General features: G+C 36.2%; 1 protein-coding gene across 1 annotated transcript in view; it reads left to right on the top strand.

Annotated features, from left to right (window-relative positions):
* Positions 1-21,751, top strand: part of COL19A1 (collagen type XIX alpha 1 chain) — a 183,546-nt gene that overhangs the window by 112,049 nt on the left and 49,746 nt on the right. Inside the window, exons 17-23 of the mRNA XM_039346721.1 lie at positions 6,451-6,504; positions 11,021-11,065; positions 11,237-11,272; positions 12,916-12,969; positions 14,425-14,469; positions 18,028-18,081; positions 20,908-20,997. Of these exons, the coding sequence (XP_039202655.1) occupies positions 6,451-6,504; positions 11,021-11,065; positions 11,237-11,272; positions 12,916-12,969; positions 14,425-14,469; positions 18,028-18,081; positions 20,908-20,997 (378 nt within the window). The remainder of the gene's footprint in view (positions 1-6,450; positions 6,505-11,020; positions 11,066-11,236; positions 11,273-12,915; positions 12,970-14,424; positions 14,470-18,027; positions 18,082-20,907; positions 20,998-21,751) is intronic.

The raw sequence follows: 21,751 nt of genomic DNA, 5'->3' as shown, positions 1-21,751 counted from the left end.
GAACAATGGAATAACAGAGTTGGAAGGGACTTTGGAGGTTTTCTAGCCCATCAACCCTCCAACCCCTTTTGGATGCCAGGGACTGATTCCATAGAAGGAGGGTTTTCTGCAGACTGGGTGGAAGAGACTGGTTTTACATACTGTCTGGATCCTGCACGTGCATGGATGGGGCTTCAGTCACTTGTGCAGCCTGATTCCTGGCAGGCTGTGAGGTAGTGCCAGTTTGCGGCCTGTGGTTGGGGACCCTGTTCTAGTCCAATCTCCTGCTCAGCAGGAAACCGTTCAAATGGTTTGTCCAATCTCTTCTTAAAAACTTCCACTGTTGGAGTACCCACAATTTCGGGAGACAAGTCATTCCACTGATTAATTGTTCTAACTGTCCAGAAATTTCGCCCTAGTTCTAGGTTGCTTCTCTCCTTGACTAGTTCCATTTATTGCTTCTTGTCCTGCCTTCAGGTGCTTTGGAGAACAGATTGACTTCTTCTTCTCTGTGAGCCTCTCATATATTGGAACAATGCTATAATGTCACTCCTAGTCCTTCTTTTCATTAAACTAGACATACCCAATTCCTGCAATCATTATTTATATGTTTTAGCCTCCAGTCCCCTAATCATCTTTGTTACTCTTTTCTGCACTCTTTTCTGCACTAGAGTCTCAACATCTTTTTTATACCTTGGTGACCAAAACTGGACGCAATATTCTAAATGTGGTCTTACCAAGGCATTATAATTAACACTTCACATGACCTTGATTCTATACCTCTGTTAATGCAGCCTAGGATTGTGTTGGCTTTTTTTGGAAGCTGCAGCATACTGCTGGTTCATATTTAAGTGATGGTTCACTAGGATTCCAAGATCCCTCTCACAATTACTACAATTGAGCCAGGTGTCACCTATTCTAACATCACAGAAGTGTCCAATAGACCCCAATGTATTTTTTTAATTATGAAAATATTAAATCTATAAACATCCAAGTTATAAATACAAAAATAGTCTTCTACTGAGGTTTCTTATGCAAGATATCCCTCTTAGAGTTTCTGAAATGTTTTGAACTTGAACTAGCATTGTCTTAAGCAGCCTATCTTATTGTACTGTAATTTTTACAACTGTAATATATGAAGTAACTGGACTACTTTGTGTGTTAAGAACATTGTAAATATGGCACTTGTATTTGGCATTAAATGGGTTTTAGGCTGAGAATGTCATGAATAGGTTCTACAGAGCTAAGTACCAAGCCATACAATGGATGCTGCCTTTTCTTCTGATTCTTTTTTTAAAACATTGGATTGTGACTATAGTAGCATTTTATGTTAAATCAGAAAAGGAGACAGTTTGTTCACTCCAAGAATAGAGCTACTCCATCCTGATATGTGGCTTTATTAAAATACAAGGAAAGAGTATAAGAAGATGCTGATGTTTGCCCTACCCAATGTTTGTATAACCAATATGCAGTATTCATTTATACCATAGCAAGAAAGCATTTCACAGGCAGGATGGAACAATGTAAAATAAGAGTTGCTAACACCTAGCCCATCTGATGTGATCTTGAAAAAGCTGAGCACTATCAGCCTGGTTAGTAATTACATGTAGTATAGACGTTTTAAATAAATAAATATATGATTTGATGGAAGAGATAGTATGATAGGTATAGCTTTAAGAATGATGAACAAATACATCTCATATAAGGTTTCTCTGCCCCAGCTGCCATTATGCTTGTCTCCCACTTCAAAAACTGACTTTTCTGGGTCCTGACAGAGTGAGAAGATCCATCTGCCATCAGAGGCTTCAGTGAATAGGTCTGCTAGCAGTGGGTGGTAAGTTGTTACAAGGGAGGTAAAAAATACACTTTAATGAGATCCGTACAGGTTAATGTACCTAGGGCTATGGGAGTAATTATTATTCCTCATAATTATCCAACTAGGATGGGAAATTTTCATCAAGCACTAAATAAAATCATGGTTTCAGAAGTAATTATATAGAACAATAGATAGCAGAACAAACATCAATTTCACAGCATCAGAAAGCTGCCTGATGTTTAAGTTTGTCTGACATGTTTTCTAGTAAAGCCAGAGCATTATTTACTCTTATTCTACTCTTGTTGAAACTCAGAGCCCAGAACTGTGGCTCTGACAAATGCTGAATTGTTTTTATAACCATTTCATTGGTTGTGGGAAATGCTGAATTGTTTTTATAACCATTTCATTGGTTTGCCCTCTTAACAAACTGAGAGCAAGCTGATAATTTAGTAAACAGACCTGGTGACTTTGCTTAACCCACCATTCTGTAAGAGTTCTCTAATTCTCACTGGACTAAGTTTAGGTCCCAGAGAAGGAATAAACATTACAATTGTTTCTGTTCGAAACAACAGTACTTCCCCCATTTACTTTTATGCTTTTCTTCAAATGCCTGTAAGAATGAATAATTATGAACATAAATTGTGATTTTCTTTCTAGTGCAACATTTGGGGATTCTATTTTAGTGTCACTTATATTGTTTTAGAGGTATTCCCTTTATTATATTGCTGTAAATCTCTTCTATTCAGTGTTGTGGGTCATTTAAGATGAAAAACTATTCAAGAAGCTCATTTTGAATGGAACAGCAGCTCCCTCTAGTGATTTTTTCTCCTTTGTACTCCTATGTAGTACTGGAAAATCTTCATTAACAGACCATCAAGCTATCTTAGAGCTTCGTCAGCCATCTCACAAATAAGAAAGAACAATTAATTATTATAACAAATTTGCCAAGTTTTTATCATGGGGGATTTTTTTTACTGTACATGCATTCTCAATAAAAGAGACACAGTTCTAATTTGGTTTGGTATCTCTTTTTAAAATAATGATTTAGAAAATGTTCTGAAAAGCACTTTATAATGTAACTATGTTTTTCTATGTATTGATACAATATACCGGTACATGGCTGTAGTGCTAAACAAGAAGCAAAAAGATTAAGGCTTAAAAGTATATTCAAGACATTTGCAATACCTCTGGCATTTTCATTCTAAAGCCTCTGCAGTACATACTCAACCAAATTTGGCTTCATTCCAAATTTATTTTTCAGACATACCTAATATTCAAATGTTATAGCAATGAAAAATCTTTTGATTTTGAGATCTGCAATTTGTAGCAAAGTATATCATGACAGCTATCTGATATATATATATATATATATATATATATATATATATATATATATATATATATATATATCATGATTAGCTAGCTGATAAAAAAACTTGATGTTTTTAAATAATTTTAAATAGTCCCTGTTTTTAACTAATTTTGAATTAACAACTTTATCATCCCCATTCCATAAAAATATAAGAATATGACATGCTGGTGTTATTCATATAATCGCTCACTAGAACACAATCTGTTATACATAGATATATTTGTTAGGAAAGCTGCTATGTAGAATTCTGGGTCAGCGCCTCCAATTCTGATTAATTGGACATAAATATATATTAAAATATACTATATAGATCAAACTAGGTGGCTGATTTCAAAATGTTGAGTAAGGCTGGGATCACTATAGCCTACTGCATAATATCACAATACAAAAAATGCCTGATTCTTTTTTTACTAGACCAGAAATTACAGCCATCGAATAGAGTTCATTAGAAAGTATCAGAGTTATATATTGGACTGGGAAGTCAAAAAAAATCTGGAAGAAGAAAAAAATTGCAAATCTTTTCTATATTGTTGCTAGGATAGCTGTATGGGCATCTCCATGAAGTCCCCAGAAATTAATATGGTTTCAAAGGTATTAATAGCTCAAGAGTTAATCTGGACATTGAAATAAAATTGAAGTAATTAAAAATTGAGTTCCAATCAAAGAAAGCGTTATTATTATAATACACTTAACTGTATAATGAGTGATAGTTTCAACCAGTCCTCATACTTACGGCTGGTAGGCAGAGTCCCTCAGGCCCTATGATTGCCATTTGTGATCTTCCTAGTGAGCTTCCAACAAGCAAAGTCAATGAGAAAGCTGGCAGGAAGTTGCAAGTCACAGCCACGTGAGGTCTTTGCTTAACAATCCCTGCCTGGTCCTCACTTAATGACAGCAACTAGGACTGCCACAACTGCTATCACTGAATGGCATTACCACATGGTTTTTTTCAACTTAAAACTGTCACTTAATGGAATTTAAGGTCCCAATTAGTGTCATTAAGTACATTTTATGAGCTGTATTAGCCATATTAGCTCTTGAAGGTGAAGACCATTCTTGAATAACAGAGCATCCATGCAATACATAATGACCAAGCTTTAACTCATCCTTTTGGGTTACTGTTAGTCAAAATAGTTTAGAATAGAAGGACCAATCTACTTTGAGAGTGTGGAGCACTAAGTTGTGCTACTATATATAAATGTTTTGCATCGACAAATTTGAAAATATAGTTCAACTTAATAGACGTTTGTCTTCTTTTGTCCCAAAATAATAATCTGCATGTTGAAAGTTTAAATTTTTAATAAATGTTTTGTCTATTGATTCTGACATAAATTTTGAGAGCTATTAATACTACTTGTATTTTGTTGCTGTATACAAGAAAGTGTTTCCTGGTGTCTTCTACCTCTAGAAATATAGATCTGATTTTTTTTTATAGACATGTACATCATATAGATCTGATTATTCTTAGACAGGCACAAAAATCATTTATTCCAGCAGTGCTAAAACACTTTCAGAAGTTATAATAAATCAATAATGTGTAGTAATTTTTAATGTAGTCAGAGGTACTAATTCAAAATACATATATCTGAGTAATTATTTAGCTCTTTTTAGATGCCATTATCTTAATGTACAAAAAGAAGAAAAAAAGAAAAACACTAAAAGAAAACCAGCAAAAAGAATGAAGATAAATAATGTGCTTATAAGAAATAATTCAAGTATCTTATATGTAGATCATTTAAATCTTAACCACACAAAACAATATTGATCAATCTTTTCATTACATTAGTAGACATATATGACTTATAAATGAAAAAGCAAACATTTATCAATAATCCAAGACTGTAAATCTAGGTTTATACCTGTCTTTCCAATATTGAAGAATTATCTCTTTTTTGGTGCCTTCCTGTTTGAGAAACCATAAATCGCAATGATAAGTGTTGAGTTTTCAATATATAATTCAAATGCACTTTCACGTCTTTAAACCACAGTGATCTTTCTAAAAACATATTAACTAATTAAAATAGGGCAACAGGACACTAAATCTATATTGTAGATTTGATTAAGAATAAACTTAATAACATTTATAGCCAGCTTTTTAAAAATATTCGTTGGGATATCCAGTTAATGTAAACAAAAATATTTTGTTGAATTTGTTTTAATTTAAATGCATAAGAAACATTCTTTAAATTTTTTAGCCATTGATTAATTGATGTGATAGATTCTAACCCCTTATTCCAGAGTCCTTGAAAATAACTAATAGTACATGATTAGTGTTTCTCAATTGTTGATTTAAAACTTGTAGATTTGAAATCAACTAATTATTCTGAGATTGATAGCAATTCTAATGTTCTTTATGCTGTTGATGTATTTGTATTTAATTGTGATTTTCAGTTCTAACAATTCACATTTCCTTTACAAATTAAGTAAAAAAGTAGATTGTTAATAAATCTAGTAATACCCCTAATTATGCCTTCCTACCAGAAAAAATATTTATATTTTATTCATGTGAATTAGAGTTGAAACTGTATTTCCAACTCAAGATGTTCTAAATGTGCTATGCAACCTTTAATGCAGGAAATATAGTGGAGCTCTCACCAAAAATAGAGCCCAATCCTTGCCCTGAAGTCAAAGATATTACATAACGTCTTCCTAATTGTACAATACTGTACTTAATTTTGGACTTAATGGTTTGCATTTCAAAAAGAAATTGAAATAAAAAATAAAGATGATATATAGACAAGTTAGTAGGCTTTCTCCATGGTGGGGAGAAAAAGAATGTCATCTTTTCTTGACATATTTCAAAACATTGTTAATTCTTTTCTTGTTTCATCAAAACTTTCGCTCTACTCATTGTTTAAAAATAATGATGTCTCCATTTAGGTACCGTATTTTCTGGCATATAAGACGACCCCCAACTTCGGAGAAGATTTGCATGGTTTAGAAAGTCGTCTTATACACCGGAAAATACGGTATTTATATATTTGTACAAACATATGTGGTTTCCTTTCCTGTTTTGAAGGAGGCAGTGTTAATTGGAGAGTTTCCCCCCCTTTATTCTTAATTTGTGGTGTGTCAATCAGAGTTGTATGGTTGGGTTGGTTAATAAATGTAGCAAATATATAAATACATACATATGTTTTTCCATGAAACATAACCAATAATAAAATGATATGTGTTTCTCTTAAAGGTATCAACTAACAGATTCATAGAATATATATTTCTAAGAAAAAAAAAACTTAAAGCCTGACAAATTATATTCTTGATTATTCTCCCCTCATTCTAGGGCCCTCCAGGTGCTCCAGGATTTCATTACTCCTTTAAAGGGCAGAATTATCAGGTATGGATATTATGAGTATTTCAGTATCATGCAATTCAGCAGCTAATGCATATATGCTCATTTAACTTCCTATCTTCAGGCAATGTCTTCAGATGCTTATATCTTTTGCGTGTGAAAAATTAAATTCTGTATTACAAGAAAACTGATTAAATTCTTTGGAAGATAGTTACTGACTCTCACATATTTAATACAAATGCAAATTAATCTGTTTTATTAATAATGTTTCCATATCAATACTAACCTTTTAATTAAAATTGACTGAAGAACAGGCACTTTTTATTTATCAAGTTTTTTAATTTAGGTATTAATTTTTTATACTGCCCACGTTCCCTGCAAGGTGACTCACCTTGACAATATTTGGTTGGCTTAAGCTGTTTAGCTAGATAGGTTTTAGGTCAGCTTTATCCTATTTTATGAAATCAGATCTATCTTAATTTATTTGTTATTGTTTGTGATAATGAATTTGACTTTTAGCTTGCACGGAGAGATGAAGGTGAATTAATGTAGTAATATGTTTTGTTATATACAACTGTAACAATTCATTGGCAAAAGGAACATAGAAAATTAAGTAAATGGTAGGACAATCTGCTGCTCTGAATCAATTCAATGTATTTTGTCTAATTCACTCTCTTTAGATTTTTTAATAATCAGTTAGAACAGAGGTTCCCAATCTTTTGGGCACCAGGGACCGGTTACGTGGAGAGAGGTTTTTCCGTGGACCAGAGGGGGCATGGTTTTGTGTACTGCCTGCATCCCGTGGATGGGGCTTTGTTTGTGCGGCCCAGTTGCTGGCATGCCGCAACCCAGTACCGATCTACAGACTGGAGGTTGGGGATCCCTGAGTTAGAAGGAAGATCCAATGAATTAAGTGGTTTTGTCTAGCACCCTTTGGATTTTCCTAAAAACAAGCTCTTTTGTCATCTCTTGGGTTAACATCTGTTACTGCCACAGTGAATTCAAACTTTTATTATTGATTTGTCTACCTAAATAAACCCTGTGTGAAACATCTTCAATCATTGTCTTAGGTCTGCTTGATTCTGAGTCTGTTTCTCATGTCCCATCCAATCCTGTTCCTTTCCTAGCTCACATTTCTAGAGCAAAAGGTTTGTCTTTCACCTTGTTTAACCACTTCTCCTTCTTTCTATGAAAAAAGATCAGTTCTGCTTCTAGTATTTCTCTATGGAGCCTTAATAGATCTCTTCCATGGAAGCTTTATAATCAGCTTCCATTCTGTAGTAAAAGTCATACAATGGGTTCACTTCTCAGCTATATTGTGAACTCCAAAGCTATGAATACACCCATTCCTCTTTAGTGACAATTTTAGTTAGTGACCATTCACAAATATGTTAGTAGTTAAAAAATATTTTTCAACCAATGTGTGCATATATGACCATATTTTAGGCATCCAACAAAAATGCATGCCGAAGTGGGAGTAATGCTGGCATAGCTGCATGAAAAAGCTTTACTTAAATGAAATGGCACCAACCAATGATCTCCCCAGTCTCTCTACCTCTCCCCCATATGTTACTTAGCAACCATTTTGCTTAACAACCTGGTTGTTTATCAGAACTTGGCCTCTAAACAAGGAGTAAGTGTATTCAACCACAGTATTGAGGTTGTTGACCTTTTCTCAGAATCCTAGAAAGTTATGAAGCTCAGTTGTTTATGTTGCTAAGTATTGCAGATTAAATCCAGCAACTAGCTAGCTAGCTTGCTTGCTTGCTTGCTTATTTGCTTACTTGCTGGCTGGCTGGCTGGCTCGCTCACTCGCTCACTCACTCACTCTTAAATTTGAGATACCAGGGTATTGTGCTGAAATTTTTCAGGAACATTTTAGACAAACTTAACCATATACTCTACATACTTTGGCAGTTTCACTTACTTATCTTCTTCCTCTATCTTGTCTTTGTATTATTATCTCAGTTTAATTGGCATTCTAAGGTTTTTTATCTTTACTTATTAAAAATTCAGTTTTGTTATCAATGTTTGGCAATAAAATCCATAACAACAGCTTGCCATTTTGGACTTTGTATCATTGACTCAGAATAGTTCTGAGTAACTTCTTACTTCAAGCTTTAGTAAACTGAAGTGACTATTCTATCTTAAATTTGTGACCAAGACTATGTTCCCAAATGGTAAACTATATTCTGCACGGATATCTAAGGATGACCAGAATGACACTTCCTTTGATTTAGGCAGGGGATATTCCAGAATAAGCTATCTATTCCCTTTGCATTTTCTCATCTTTTTCTTAAAACCACTGCAATTTTAACCATTCTGCTCCTCTGAGCCATTCACTACTATCAAAACTGTAATAAACTTTGATAGCTATAATTTTCCAATCTCTGTTTCATTATTTTTCTACATTATTTTTGCCAAAGATCACTGTATTCCTGGGTTGTTAGGCACATATTCAACTCAATAGGTTTTGCTATATTTTATATCAACTGCACAATAGATTGAACTGCTATGTTTCAGTTTTTTAAAGAGCTGCTTTATATTTATTAATCTTTTGTGCCTAGAAAATTAATTATATCCAATCATTTTTTCTTCATTATGTATAACTTGCTTCTTGCAATCATTCTTAGTATATTTTGCATATTTTAGTAGCCTCTTAATTCCTATTTAAGTTTGTGGCAGGTGACGTGAACCCAAGTTGAGGTCCTCAGGATATGATATGTATGTCTGCCAGATTCATGTTTCTTACAATTATAAGACCTTTGAAATTCCTATGCCTTATCATGTTTCCCAGTTAATATTTTCTGGCAAAACATGGGGGCCAGCTGTTTTGCCTTCAAGAAATTAATCATCTTTAACCCTCAAGGAGTGTACTAATACACTCCTTCCTTCAGCTGTTCAATGCAAAACATTTAATGATTTATTCTTAAGCAAACAACTTTCCAGAAAAGAATTGCTAAGTTTAGTATTTAGAAAGATGATTTATCAGTCTAAACTTCAGCTTAAGTACTTAGACTTTCTGGAACCAGGGTTTCAGGTTGCAACAGTGATTCAAATTTTCAAGACTGGATATCAATAAATTAAGTTAAAGGCAATATAATATTGAGAACAATTTACTCTATTAATATCTAGAAATTTGTTGTTACTAACAAATCATTGAAACAAATAATATTTTTACCTAAAAGAAAGACACTCTTGACTTTTAAAAGCTGTTACACCCCCATGATTATTATCCATGGGAAAATCAGATAGGAAAACTGTTATTAATATTCTCAAAAATAGTTTATACTGTAATCTGGTTTACCTAGCATGTCAATTAAGGTTACCAATTTCAACTGAAATCAATTCTGAATATATTTTTTTAATCTAACAAATATATGCATGAAATATGTTGTGTACAGGGGAGAATGTGCACATACTGTATGCACAAAACACAGATACATGCACTGGATAGAACCAGACTTCTTAAAAGGAAGATGCCAGGAACAAAGATTAAATGAATGTTATTATACTTTTAAATCAATTGCCATTATGTTATGTTATGTTATGTTATGTTAATAATTAAAACCCCAACATCTTTCAATTTCCTCTCATACAAGTGTCACAGGTACAATACTGAACAGTATTAAATTCAGCCAAAACAAAAGACACCATTATCATCACCATTAACTCATAAATACCTATTAAACAGGCTAAGATTGTACATTTTTCCAAATGCCAAAAATGAATGAGGAGCTAAGCTCTTCCGTAGTGTCAGTGCCACCACAAAGATGGTTCGCCTCTGGTCCCTGATCTCCTTGATTTCCCATAGGATGAGGACCCTGAACAACCCCTATCGAATGATCACACAGGATGGGTGGCTTCTAGTCAAACCACACAGTCCCAAAGTAAGTGGGAGTAAGTTATAGTTGTAGTCAGGGCTTTTTTTCCTCATAGAACGCCCAGAACGGAGTTCCAGTATCTTTTTTGGATGGAACCTTGTAAGGTAGGCAAGGCGGGTTGTATGACGTGTGTGAGTTCCGGCACCTTTTTTTTTTTTTTTTTTAGAAAAAAAGCACTGGTTGTAGTACCTTATAGGATAACATTACCAGTTTGAACTGAACAGGGAAAGATAATCAGCAATCAATGTGACAATCATTAATATCTGCTAAAGTAGCTTACTCCACCCAGGGCACCACATTTTGAACCAGTATCATTCACACAACCCTTTCCATCCCACACACCTATCGCATATCACATACTTACAGACATACAATTTTATTTCGAGAATAAGCAATGCTGAACTCTGTTGGCATGTTACCCTTGACTTTCAAAACACTTTTTCAATTTGAAGTAATTTGAAATATGCCAGCTACATTCATTTGGAAATGCAGAGATGCATATATTACTCCTCTAAATATGATTCCTCAGTATTTAGATTCCAATTACTGTATATAGTGTAAATTGCTCATGAAAGGAATATTGGATAACCATTATGAAGAGGAAGATATGGGGAAATTGATCTCTAGTTTGTTAACAAATTAGAAGGAACTGATTTTGATTTTCTTTTTTGGGAAAGAGTCTTCGAGATGAAAAGGGATTAAAAGGTGCAAAAGGAGAAAAAGTAAGTTATCAATTGCTATTGATAGTTATGACTGTGCAGCTTTTTTTAAATTGGATTTCTGGAAATTAAAAGTGGGTTTCATTCTTGCCAAAACCTTTAGAAACAGAGAGGAAATCTGGATTTGAGTAAAATGTCCTTATAAATATTGAGTTTACTTGTACTCTGTCACAGGGAGAACCATCTGAAAAAGGAGAAAAGGGGGACTCTGTAAGTACAGCTCAAAAATAGCTTTATGTTTACAGGATCCTGTGAGTCAATACATTTAGTCAATACTTGTCAATACATTTAGAATTTCTTTGTGGATAAAATGTGAATTTTTGTGTGTTATCAGCATGCTCAAATAATTGCAATTATAGGAGGATAGAGTATAATCTAGTTTGGACAATTATCTCTGGAAGAAGCCCATATCTTGGAGAAATTAGTTCATGACCTATCTATTGGATGCACTGGTATTCTTTCATATCCTTTTTTTTTTTTTACAGATGGGACATTTGCATAAAGATCTATGCTTAGATTCCAGTTACGCAATTATTTCTGAAATTATATTATTTTCCCCATTGGGACTCTGTGTCTTGAATTTTAAATTTATAGGCCTTATGGAAATGTTACATCCAGTTGTGAACATCTGACAGATTTGGTGGCTGAATTTGTTATCACTACTCTATGTAATCCAATTATCACATGATATAAATTAGAATAGAATAGAATAGAATAGAATAGAATAGAATAGAATAGAATAGAATAGAATAGAAAGGGACCTTGGAGGTCTTCTAGTCCAGCCCCCTGCTCAAGCAGGAGAATCTATACCATATTAGACAGATGGCTGTCCAGTCTCTTCTTAAAAACCTCCAATGATGGAGCGCCCATGACAAGCTGTTCCACTGGTTAATTGTTCTCACTGTTAGGAAGTTTCTCCTTAATTCTTTCTTTGTGGCAGCCCCTCAAATACTGGAATACTGCTATCATGTCGCCCCTGTTTCTTCTTTTCTTTAGACTAGCCAAACCCAAGTCCTGCAGCCGTTCTTCGTATGTTTTAGTCTCCCGACCTTTGATCATTTTAGTTGCTCTTCTCTGAACTTTTTCCAAGGTCTCAATATTTTTTTTGTAGTATGGTGACCAAAATTTACAGATCAAGGGATTGATTTGCTCCAGAAGTATTTGTGAAGGGATGACAGCACCTTAATTACTTATCTGAGCAAATGCTCAGAGATTATTTTCTTCATTATTAACTGATGATACTCAGTGATCATGGTTACTTCCAGTGAAAGTGATGAATTATATCCAATATTATCCTTGTTCCGGGGCATGCTCCATATACTTCTAGAAGTCCCCAAACACCAAGATTAGATTTTAGTCATAGGTGAATTTTAATTAGCAAGTGATAATACCACTTTTAGATAACAAGATCTGGACAAAAGTACACATGTAACATTTGCACATCCACAAACAAAACATTTCAGAAGCTTTCTTATAAACAGAAATACAAACCAAAAACTGGAGATACACAAATGCCTTTACCATCCATAATAAGGTTGTCTGATCTCAATTTATTGTCCACATTTATGCAAAGCCATGGATCACAAGGACCACCTCTACAATAAATGAGCATGATGCTGTATGTAAAAAGAAACCATCTACTAGCATATCACCATTGGGAACACATTGCAAAGAGATTACACTAACAGGTTCTAGAGTCAAACTACCGGTATTTGCTTTGCAAGTGATTTCATTTTTAAGAGTAAAATTGATCTATAGACATTAGAAACATACTCATATGTCATTAATATATATACTTACCAACTCTGCAATTTCATCTCTAAAAACTTGCTTTTATTAAAATGTTGTGTTAGGGTGAAGCAGGAGAGTCTGGTCCTCCAGGGTCTATTGGAAATCCAGGACCTTGGGTATGTAAATTATATTTAATGAGCAGTAATCAAATACCACATCCAGTAATGCAGTGTTTCCCAAACTTGACAATTTTAAGGCATGTGGACTTCAACTCCCAGAATTCCACAGCAGTAATGCAATGTATTTTAGCAACATCTGCAGCCCCACAGATTTTCCACCCCCAAACTAAAGTTAAGAATGCTACTTCTTCCGCAAAGAACATGCATTTTATTTCATTCTATTTAGACAATAATGTGTATTTTGACCTTCAATTTGCATAGGTAGTCAAAGCTAATTAACAGAAAATCCACCAATTAAAATAAAACTAAAATAGGTTTCTAAAGATGCAAGAAAAATAAGACATCAAGCTGAAATAATAAAATTAATGTTAGCCATATTTTTAGAGATAAATAGATTATATGATGGGAGGCATCAATTTTAGAGATAGGAATGGCTCCATGCCATGGACATAAGAGTGACACCACAGCTGAAAACCCTTTTTTGTTTAATATCCAATTTTTCTCATCAAGTGGAGAAGCCAGAGGACAGCTTCTGAAAATTACTACTGGAATAAATTGCATCACTTCCTATTTCCCATGCTTCTTTAAAAAAAAAAAAACTGAGAAGAAGTCTCCAACTAATCCAAGACCAGTCTGGAGATTTAGTTTCCTTCCTTGTCTCAGAAATAGACAAAAAGGTCTTTGAATTCAGACACAGAAGCACACTTAATTCTAGATAGTTTTTGTTTAGTGATCACAAGTGGGACCAACAATTAAGTGAAGCAATTGCTAAGTGAAACACCATAATTCTACAATCGTAAGAGCTATGGTGGCCTAGTGGTTAGAGTATTGCAGGCCAGGAGTTCAATTCCCCCAATCCTGACCTGCTCAAGGTTGACTTAGCCTTCCATCCTTCCAAGGTCAATAAAATGAGGACCTAGATTATTGGGGGCAGTTAAACTGCTTAAACTGCTTAGAGAGGCCTATAAACTACTGTGAAGCGGTATATATTGCTGTTTTACTTCAGCTTTCCTTTCTTTTACAGACTTGTGAAGGTCATAAATTCAAGAATTGGTCACACAGTTAGTTTTTAATTACTGTAGTAACTGTGAATCATTGCTAAACAAGAGGGTCACTAAATGAGGACTGCCTGTATTACATTTTCTATTGCATGTAGTGGAGTGACTTCTGGAAATTGTGTAGTCTTTTAGTTAGAACAAACTTCCCCCCCCCTTTTGCATGTAGACATTAGCAAAATCAGATTATTTTAACCATTTTGGTGCCAGTTTCAGTATACTGATTTTTACATCTTTAAACAATAAAGAATTGTATATCGGTTGCTTAGAAGAAGTTTACATTTTCATGTATTTTCTTCAAATAAATCCCTTTATTAAAAAGAACAGTATAAATATATGGAGGGGGGAGTTTCTCTTCCTTTTCTAAAAATTCCATATTGTTATCACTATTTTCTAGGGAATTCCAGGACCACCTGGCCCCAGAGGATCTTCAGGAGAAATGGCAAGTATCATACTACTCTTTGTAAGAATTATTCAAGTACAATATTAACCAACGAAATAATATTAAAATGTTGGTGATCTCACTTTACAAGGTATATGAGAGACTATTCAATGTGCAAAGATCTGGAGCCAGACATGCTGAGGTTTTCCATGATAACAATTTATGGTTTCAATCACCCCGTCAAGTGTGGTAATAAATCACTAAGGCAGTCTTTATATCACTACAACAATAGCTAGGTGATCCTGTAAAATTGCTACTGTAGAAGGCCTCAGTAGTTTTATTGCTATATATTTCTGGATAGTTACAAATATGCTGTTCTATTTCTGTGTCTTTGCTACTGTTACTAAGCAGGTGAGCCTTAATAATTATTTTGACAGTTTACAGTATAAATGTGAATTGCCGTATTTTTAGTTACACTTTGACATACTTTTTTTCCAGAAGAATGAAGCTATAGGCTTGAATGTTGCTAAGATCCCCAGTTTTTACCTGGCAGATGGGGAAAACAATATTAAGTGGTTTATGCCTGTCCATTAGTGATTAATTAAAACTGATTCTATAGAACTCCAAGTATATGCAAACACCTGATTTTCAGGTCAACTTCCTTTCATCTATTACCTATTTACTACTCTAGTCACACAAACCATGAGGCTAATTCTTACTTCTGGCAGGAACAGTAGACAAATCCTGAAATGTCCTTCCTCAACATTATCTCCTAAATGAAAAAGTGCTTCTGGAACACATAGCTTTGGAATATTCAGTCCTTTCTGTGCAGTCACATTGCTAAGATTTTTTTTTTCAGATTTTTTTTCAGATTTTTCATTCCCCACACTCACGCTTTTAATCTCTCTGTGTTATTTATTTTAAATGTATAACTATCCTTGAATTCATGTACCTGCATCTTTATTTTGGTATTGGATTGAGCATGAACATTCCAAATAACAGCCTTGGATTCATCTGGCTTTTAGACCTCTTCTCATGACTTTATCTAGTCCTTTTCATGCTCCATTTTGTTGCATTCGTTTCCAAGTCCAGAGACTTTTTTCATTTTCTTGAATCATATTGTTGCCCTGTTTACTCATATACATTTGTACTGCCATATATTTTTATGTGGAGTTCACATCACTAAGATTTACATTGGCCACAGCTCAGCCTCGGAGTAATTAAACATTACTCACTTAATTAAAGTATTTCTCAGGTGTTACAACCTTTGAGTCTGGGTCCAAAGGCCATGACTGTTTTCTCAATTGTCTCACTATTATTTATGTTAACTACTATTCCAGGAGCATTAAATAGCTAAGAAGAGATTTTGTTTTTAGACTTCCTAATCCACCATCTGTAGAAATGGATTATGAGATGGTAGCTGCCAAGAAAAGTTAAATTCAGATAATCATGAAATTTACTGAGGAATCTTGGGCGAGTGAAACTTTACCGTAGTGTTCTACTTTACACGAATTGTAAAAACAGTGAGGTACACATATTTTGGTATGCTATTCTGAACTCATTGTAAGACGCTAAAACATAGATATTTTTCTCATCTGTATCATGAACAGAACATAGTAATTCAAATCTAGTTTTTTTAACATTCGTATGCCTATATAAATGGCCGCCTTATCAACAAGCAATCAAAGTCTGTGAGTTTCACCTTACACAGAAATGAAATAAAATAAACTTTTTTTTCTGTAATGGAAATAATTCCTTTTTCTCTTGTAAATTCATACACTTTTTGACATATTTTACTATTTCCAGTGATAGGTAGGTAGATAGATAGATAGATAGATAGATAGATAGATAGATAGATAGATAGATAGATAGATAGATAGATAGATAGATAGATAGATAGATAGATATGGTATAAAGATGAGATGCATCATTTTCTTTGAATGAAATTAACTGTAAAGCCTCAAAGCTATTTAATTTTCTGCTTCTCTTCTTAAGAATTTATTTTAGAATGGTCACATACATAATGTAAACCTGAATAGAACTCTAAAAAATGGCCCATTTGTTTATATATTCTAACTTATTTCATGTTTCATGTTCTTTTATTTAAAGTCAGAGATAAAAAGAAATAGGATAGATAATAAAGTCAATGTAGTTGAGGCAAAGTGTCCTGGAAAACTTTTTGTCATGCAATTATATCTGCTTCCTTCATTACAGCCTTTAAATATATAAAGTTATAAATTATGTGTCAACTCTACAATGAACCTGGCTGAAGCCATCTTGCTCATTCTAGGTTGCCACAAGAAAGGGAGGGGGCGCAGAGTATTTTTGCTAGTCTAAACAATTCTGGTTCCCATGGGAACCAAGGTCATTCTATCAGTTAGCTTGGAGGGCTGAGCGTTTTATTAGAAAGCCCGCCAAATCATTCTATTGGGGAATGTAGCCATTTGCAGACTTGGTTTCACTTTTGATTGTGCTGATACTTTGTAACCAATAAATATGTTCTTTGAGGAAACCTCTAGCCTTGGAGTTCTGATTTTGTTGGTCTTAGCTTTGGAACCATGACATTATGTCTCATGCTTTGAAAGCAAATTAAAAAACAAATGTATGTCAAAGAAACAAATCTGATTTTATGATCATTTTTAATAAAATCAAGATCACATTACAATTTCTTAAACAATTCATTTGCCTTAGAAATATCTAGCACTATCTGCAAAAAAGGAAAGATCATTTAGTGCAGTGTTTCTCAACCTTGACAATTTTAAGGCATGTGGACTTCAACTCCCAGAATTCCACAGCCAGCAATGCTGGCTGTGGAATTCTGGGAGTTGAAGTCCACATGCCTTAAAATTGTCAAGGTTGAGAAACACTGATTTAGTGCTTATGTTTTGCCCTATATCTGTTTTAAATGTACTAATCATTTTTAAAAGAAAAAGTGAACAAACAAAAAGAAAACAATAAAAAAAATATTAATTTTCTACAGTAGCATAATAAGTGTACAAAGGAATTACCAAGATTGTAAAGTTAGTGCTCAGTATATCTTTGATTAGAAATTACTCATTTAAAACATTAAATTACATTTACATTCATTATATTATTTTAACAATATAAGAATTTAAATCTCTGAGCTAAGTGCCAAAATTTTCACTATTTTTTGTTTAAAAATACAAAAAATAAAAAGAAGATGAAATTACTGAAACCTTAAATATAGTTTCTAATTTCCCCTTTGTCATATAACTAATGTACAATATACAGATACATTTAAAATGTTTTACTTGTCTCAGATTTCAAACTTTTAGTCAATTCTTTTTCTTTTTACATGCCGTACTCTAGATAATTATATTTGCCTTGCTGCATAATATATAAATGAATGGAAACCAGTCTTGCTAATCATCCATTCTCCTAAGCAACAAATAAATATAATTCTTTTTATTCCATTGTCTTATAGACCATAAATATTTTAAATAAAATTTGTATTCTTTGAATTGTACCTTTAATTTTGAGAAAGGAAAATTTTAGTGAAGTCCATTATATAATAGAAGTAGTTTTTCCAAGTTTACTACTCTTTTAATAGATAATTAACTATAAAGTTCAAGACAATATATTTTTCTTTTTAATTAGGGTTTACCAGGAGAAAATGGAATACCTGGAAAACCAGGGATTAAAGGAGAAAAGGTAATTTTTAAACCAATATCAAATAATTGCATGTATTTTCAATGTTTTTGCTTCAGTTACTATATAGCAGTGATGGCGAACCTTTTAAGAGCAGAAATTTCAAACTTGCGATGTCATGTATCAGAGCTTTTTCCCCATTGCTGGCAATGTGGTGAGTGTGGTTTCCTGGTGATGTGTCTGGCCCATGGGCCGGCAGTTTGACACCCAAACTGCAACACAAAACCTACTTATTTATCACCGGTTGCTGCCTACCCATTGGTCACAGCAGACTGGGTGGGCATGGCTGGGGTGAGCATGGCCACCTTGATGTTGCTTGTGGGGAGGGATGCCTGTGGGGGCCGAGCAGGGTTGGAGGAGATCCAGGGGTCTCTGGTGAGTGGGGCGATGGGCAAGAGGCTCATCCTGTGGGTTGAGGTGAGGTGAGGCAAGGGGCAAGGTGGAGGTGCCATTGCCTAAACTTTCCCATCTCCCACGTGGCCAATGCCTCTCTTGAGATGAGCCCGCATGTGCCTTCACACATGGTCTGGCAATGTGGAAGTACAAGCGTTCAGAGAGAAACTCCTCAAGAAGAAGAGTGCGCACATACTCCCCCACCCAGCTGGGGCTTTTCCAGCCCCACCCTCTACTCTCAAGGGCCAAATACCCTGCTTCCGTTGAGATGGCAGCAGGGGAGCGGGAGCAGTGGCCTGGCAAAGGAGACATAGAAGTGGTAGGCTGGCCGATGCGTGCATGCGTGCATCGAGCAGTTATCAACAGTGGCAGCAACAACAGTAGCCCCATGCAGTGAAAGGGGCATATGCAGATTGGGCAGTGTCAATGGGGGCAGGGGAGCAGCTGCTTCCTGGAAGATGGGGACCAGCAGCTGCAGCAGACAGGACATAATAAAAGCTTAAAATAAAAATAAAAGTCTAAAAGGGCCGACACTTTCTGACCAAGGGGCACAGAAACGATAGCATTTGTGGAACATTGGCTTGACAATGGTGGAGGAGATGAGGTTTAGGCCGTGCATCTAAAGGAGGGTGACCCCCACCATGCTTGGATGGTTCTCCCCAAGAAGTTCCAGCACCACTTTGAGCCCTGCATTCTCACGGCCTGCAGCGGTTTGTTGCCAAGGCTGTGTTGGTGGAGCCAGCTCCCCCTGAACAGAGAAAGTGGGTGTCCCACCAGGCTCGATGCCCCTGCTACCAGCGGGAGCCTCCTGGTTCCTCTGCTCACAGTGATGGGGAAATAGTCCCAGAAGTATCGCCAGATGGCCCAGGCAGAGCGGCGCCCCCGCAGATGGTATCTCCCAGTCCAAGTAGAGCCAGGCCACATAGCTGAGCGCCAGCAGCCAGACGTTCCTGAGCAGCAGCACCAGGTAAATCCCCAGGCAGCACTAGGCTATGAGAGAGGTAGCGGATGACCCTCTCCTCCACCTCGCCAGTCCCCGAGCAGTGGCAACTGTGGCATTCTGAATGTGCTCAGGAGCCCACTGCTCCAGCTGCTCCTGCCCCCAGACAGCCCCAGCTGAAAGGAAGTGGCAGCTCTCTGCAGGGCTGGAGCAGTGGGGTTTGGGAAGGCAGCCCCACTCGAAGCAAAGCAAACTGCCACCCACAAGAGCCAAGCCGGGTGCCATAACTGCCTGCCTACCCCCACCTCGGGCTCCATTCACAGCCACTCCTGTGAACTGCCGTGTGGCTGGGACACAGCCAAGTTTGCCGCTGTAGGCACCGTCCCGTCCTCACCCACCACCAGAGAGGAGAAGACCCACTGGAGGATGGTGACTGTCTGGAAGCACCGCCAGAGCAGCAGGTGCAGTGGTGCAAACTGCAACCACATGGCCAGCGCAATGGAGTTGAGCTCCTACAGGTTGCCCGCCAAGCGCAGCTGCAGCTTATCATGGAGGGATGAGCCCCTCCTCCTCCACAAGGCCCCACCCTGCCTGCCCGTAAGCAAGGCACAGCTGCACTGTTGCAGGGGGAGGGGGCGCCTCCCCAATGGCAGTTCTGGGCTGGCTGGCCTTAGGCCAGTGATGGCAAAATTTTACAGACCATGTGTGCTGGGGCGATGGTGCATGCCATAGGTTCACCACCAGTGCTATATAGGTTTTATCTTGTCCACTTCAAACATGTTCAGTATTCTATGTTTTTGCTATCTTATTTGTTGTAAAAACAAATATTGCAATGAATATTCTTAAACTAAGGCAATGTTTCTAACTGAAGAGTAGAAACTCTTTACTACCTATCAACTAAAAGGAGCAAAAGTAATATCTGGCTTCATTCAGTTCCCCAAATGTTTAAAAAATTCCACCATGCTGTAATTTTAATGGTTACAATAAAATTAATAGATAAATTATTACATTTATTGGAAGTTGATTTTCTTTTAAATGAAATTAAATCTATGTCTTGTCTAGCATCAGCCATCACTTTGTCTTAGCTTTATCCATTTTGGGAGTGGGCTTTCCAGCAAAGCACGGTCATCTCCCCTCCCCCTTTGCCAAAAAGCACCCACAAAATGATTGCAACATTAGGAGTCTCCAGCAGAGATTTGTTCTTTGTTTTCAGAGAGTTTCTGCATTGGAATGGATTTTTTTTTAAAAAAAAAAAAAATCTTGCTAATACAAGCAATCCCACTAGTTTTGATCCAGCAACAAGGATGATATAAAACTTAATTGACTGAGGCTACTTGGGAATATAGCTAAGAAAGCGGCTACCTACGTTGACAGGTAGTTTGACAACACAGGAAGAATGTGGAGATAAGATAATGCAGTTAATTTAAATATGATACATTAATCTGGCTCTTGTAACTTCCTATCAAATTAGCATTGTTTTTGTCTATATTACATAGGGAGACTCTGGTGGAATCATAGGCCCACCTGGGCCTCCAGGTTCTAAAGGTGACCCAGGGCCTCCAGGATTAAGTCTTCCAGGAAAACCAGTAAGTACCATTAAGTATTCTATGGCAGAAAAGCCTAGGAGGTCAGCAGAAGTAAAAGGTCGGCCTCTAATAGAATTACCAGCATCGCATATACTATTTCATTCAAGGCAAGCAATGTTATGTAGAGTACAGAAAGGAGAAAGAAATAATATGTCAAAAAATTCAAAAGCGTGACATAAGGAAAAGGAAACCTAGCAAAAACTAGTTTTCACCAACACTACTTATTATATCTCTCCCTAGCTTTCTATTCTTGCAAACCATCCTTGCTTCCACCATGTCCATACAACATTCCACACATTGCCTTTTGTCCTCCCAAAGCATCTTTGGGACAACCCTGACCTGGATGATTGAGAATGTCCATAGACGTTGCCTTTTGTTTTTTTACCCAGCACTGAGTATTTTCAAAGGTAGGCTTATGTACCGTAAATGCCGACGTATAAGGCAACTTCCGCGAGCGCTGAAATCGGCGCCAAAGATGGGGGTCGTCTTATACGCCGAGTCATCTTATACGCCGGAAATACTGGTAGTTTCCGGTGTATAAGACGACATTCTAGGAATGCGGCCCGGCTATAAAGACAGGGGTCGTCTTATACACCGGGTCGCCTTGTACGCCGGCATTTACGGTAACTCAGAGCCATCAGGTTATAAGTAATGAGCCTTTTGGAAAAGATCTCTCTAAAGCAAACAGCTGCAGATAACTCCGTTTTGTAAGCTGTTCAGTTCTACACATTTCTAGCCTTCCCCCCACCATGCT

This window comes from Crotalus tigris, unplaced genomic scaffold, assembly GCF_016545835.1.
Source record: "Crotalus tigris isolate CLP2741 ecotype Arizona unplaced genomic scaffold, ASM1654583v1 scf7180000018016.4438896, whole genome shotgun sequence".
Lineage (NCBI taxonomy): Eukaryota > Metazoa > Chordata > Lepidosauria > Squamata > Viperidae > Crotalus > Crotalus tigris.
The sequence above is the reverse complement of the archived record's forward strand: the minus strand, read 5'-3'. Positions and strand labels throughout refer to the sequence as shown.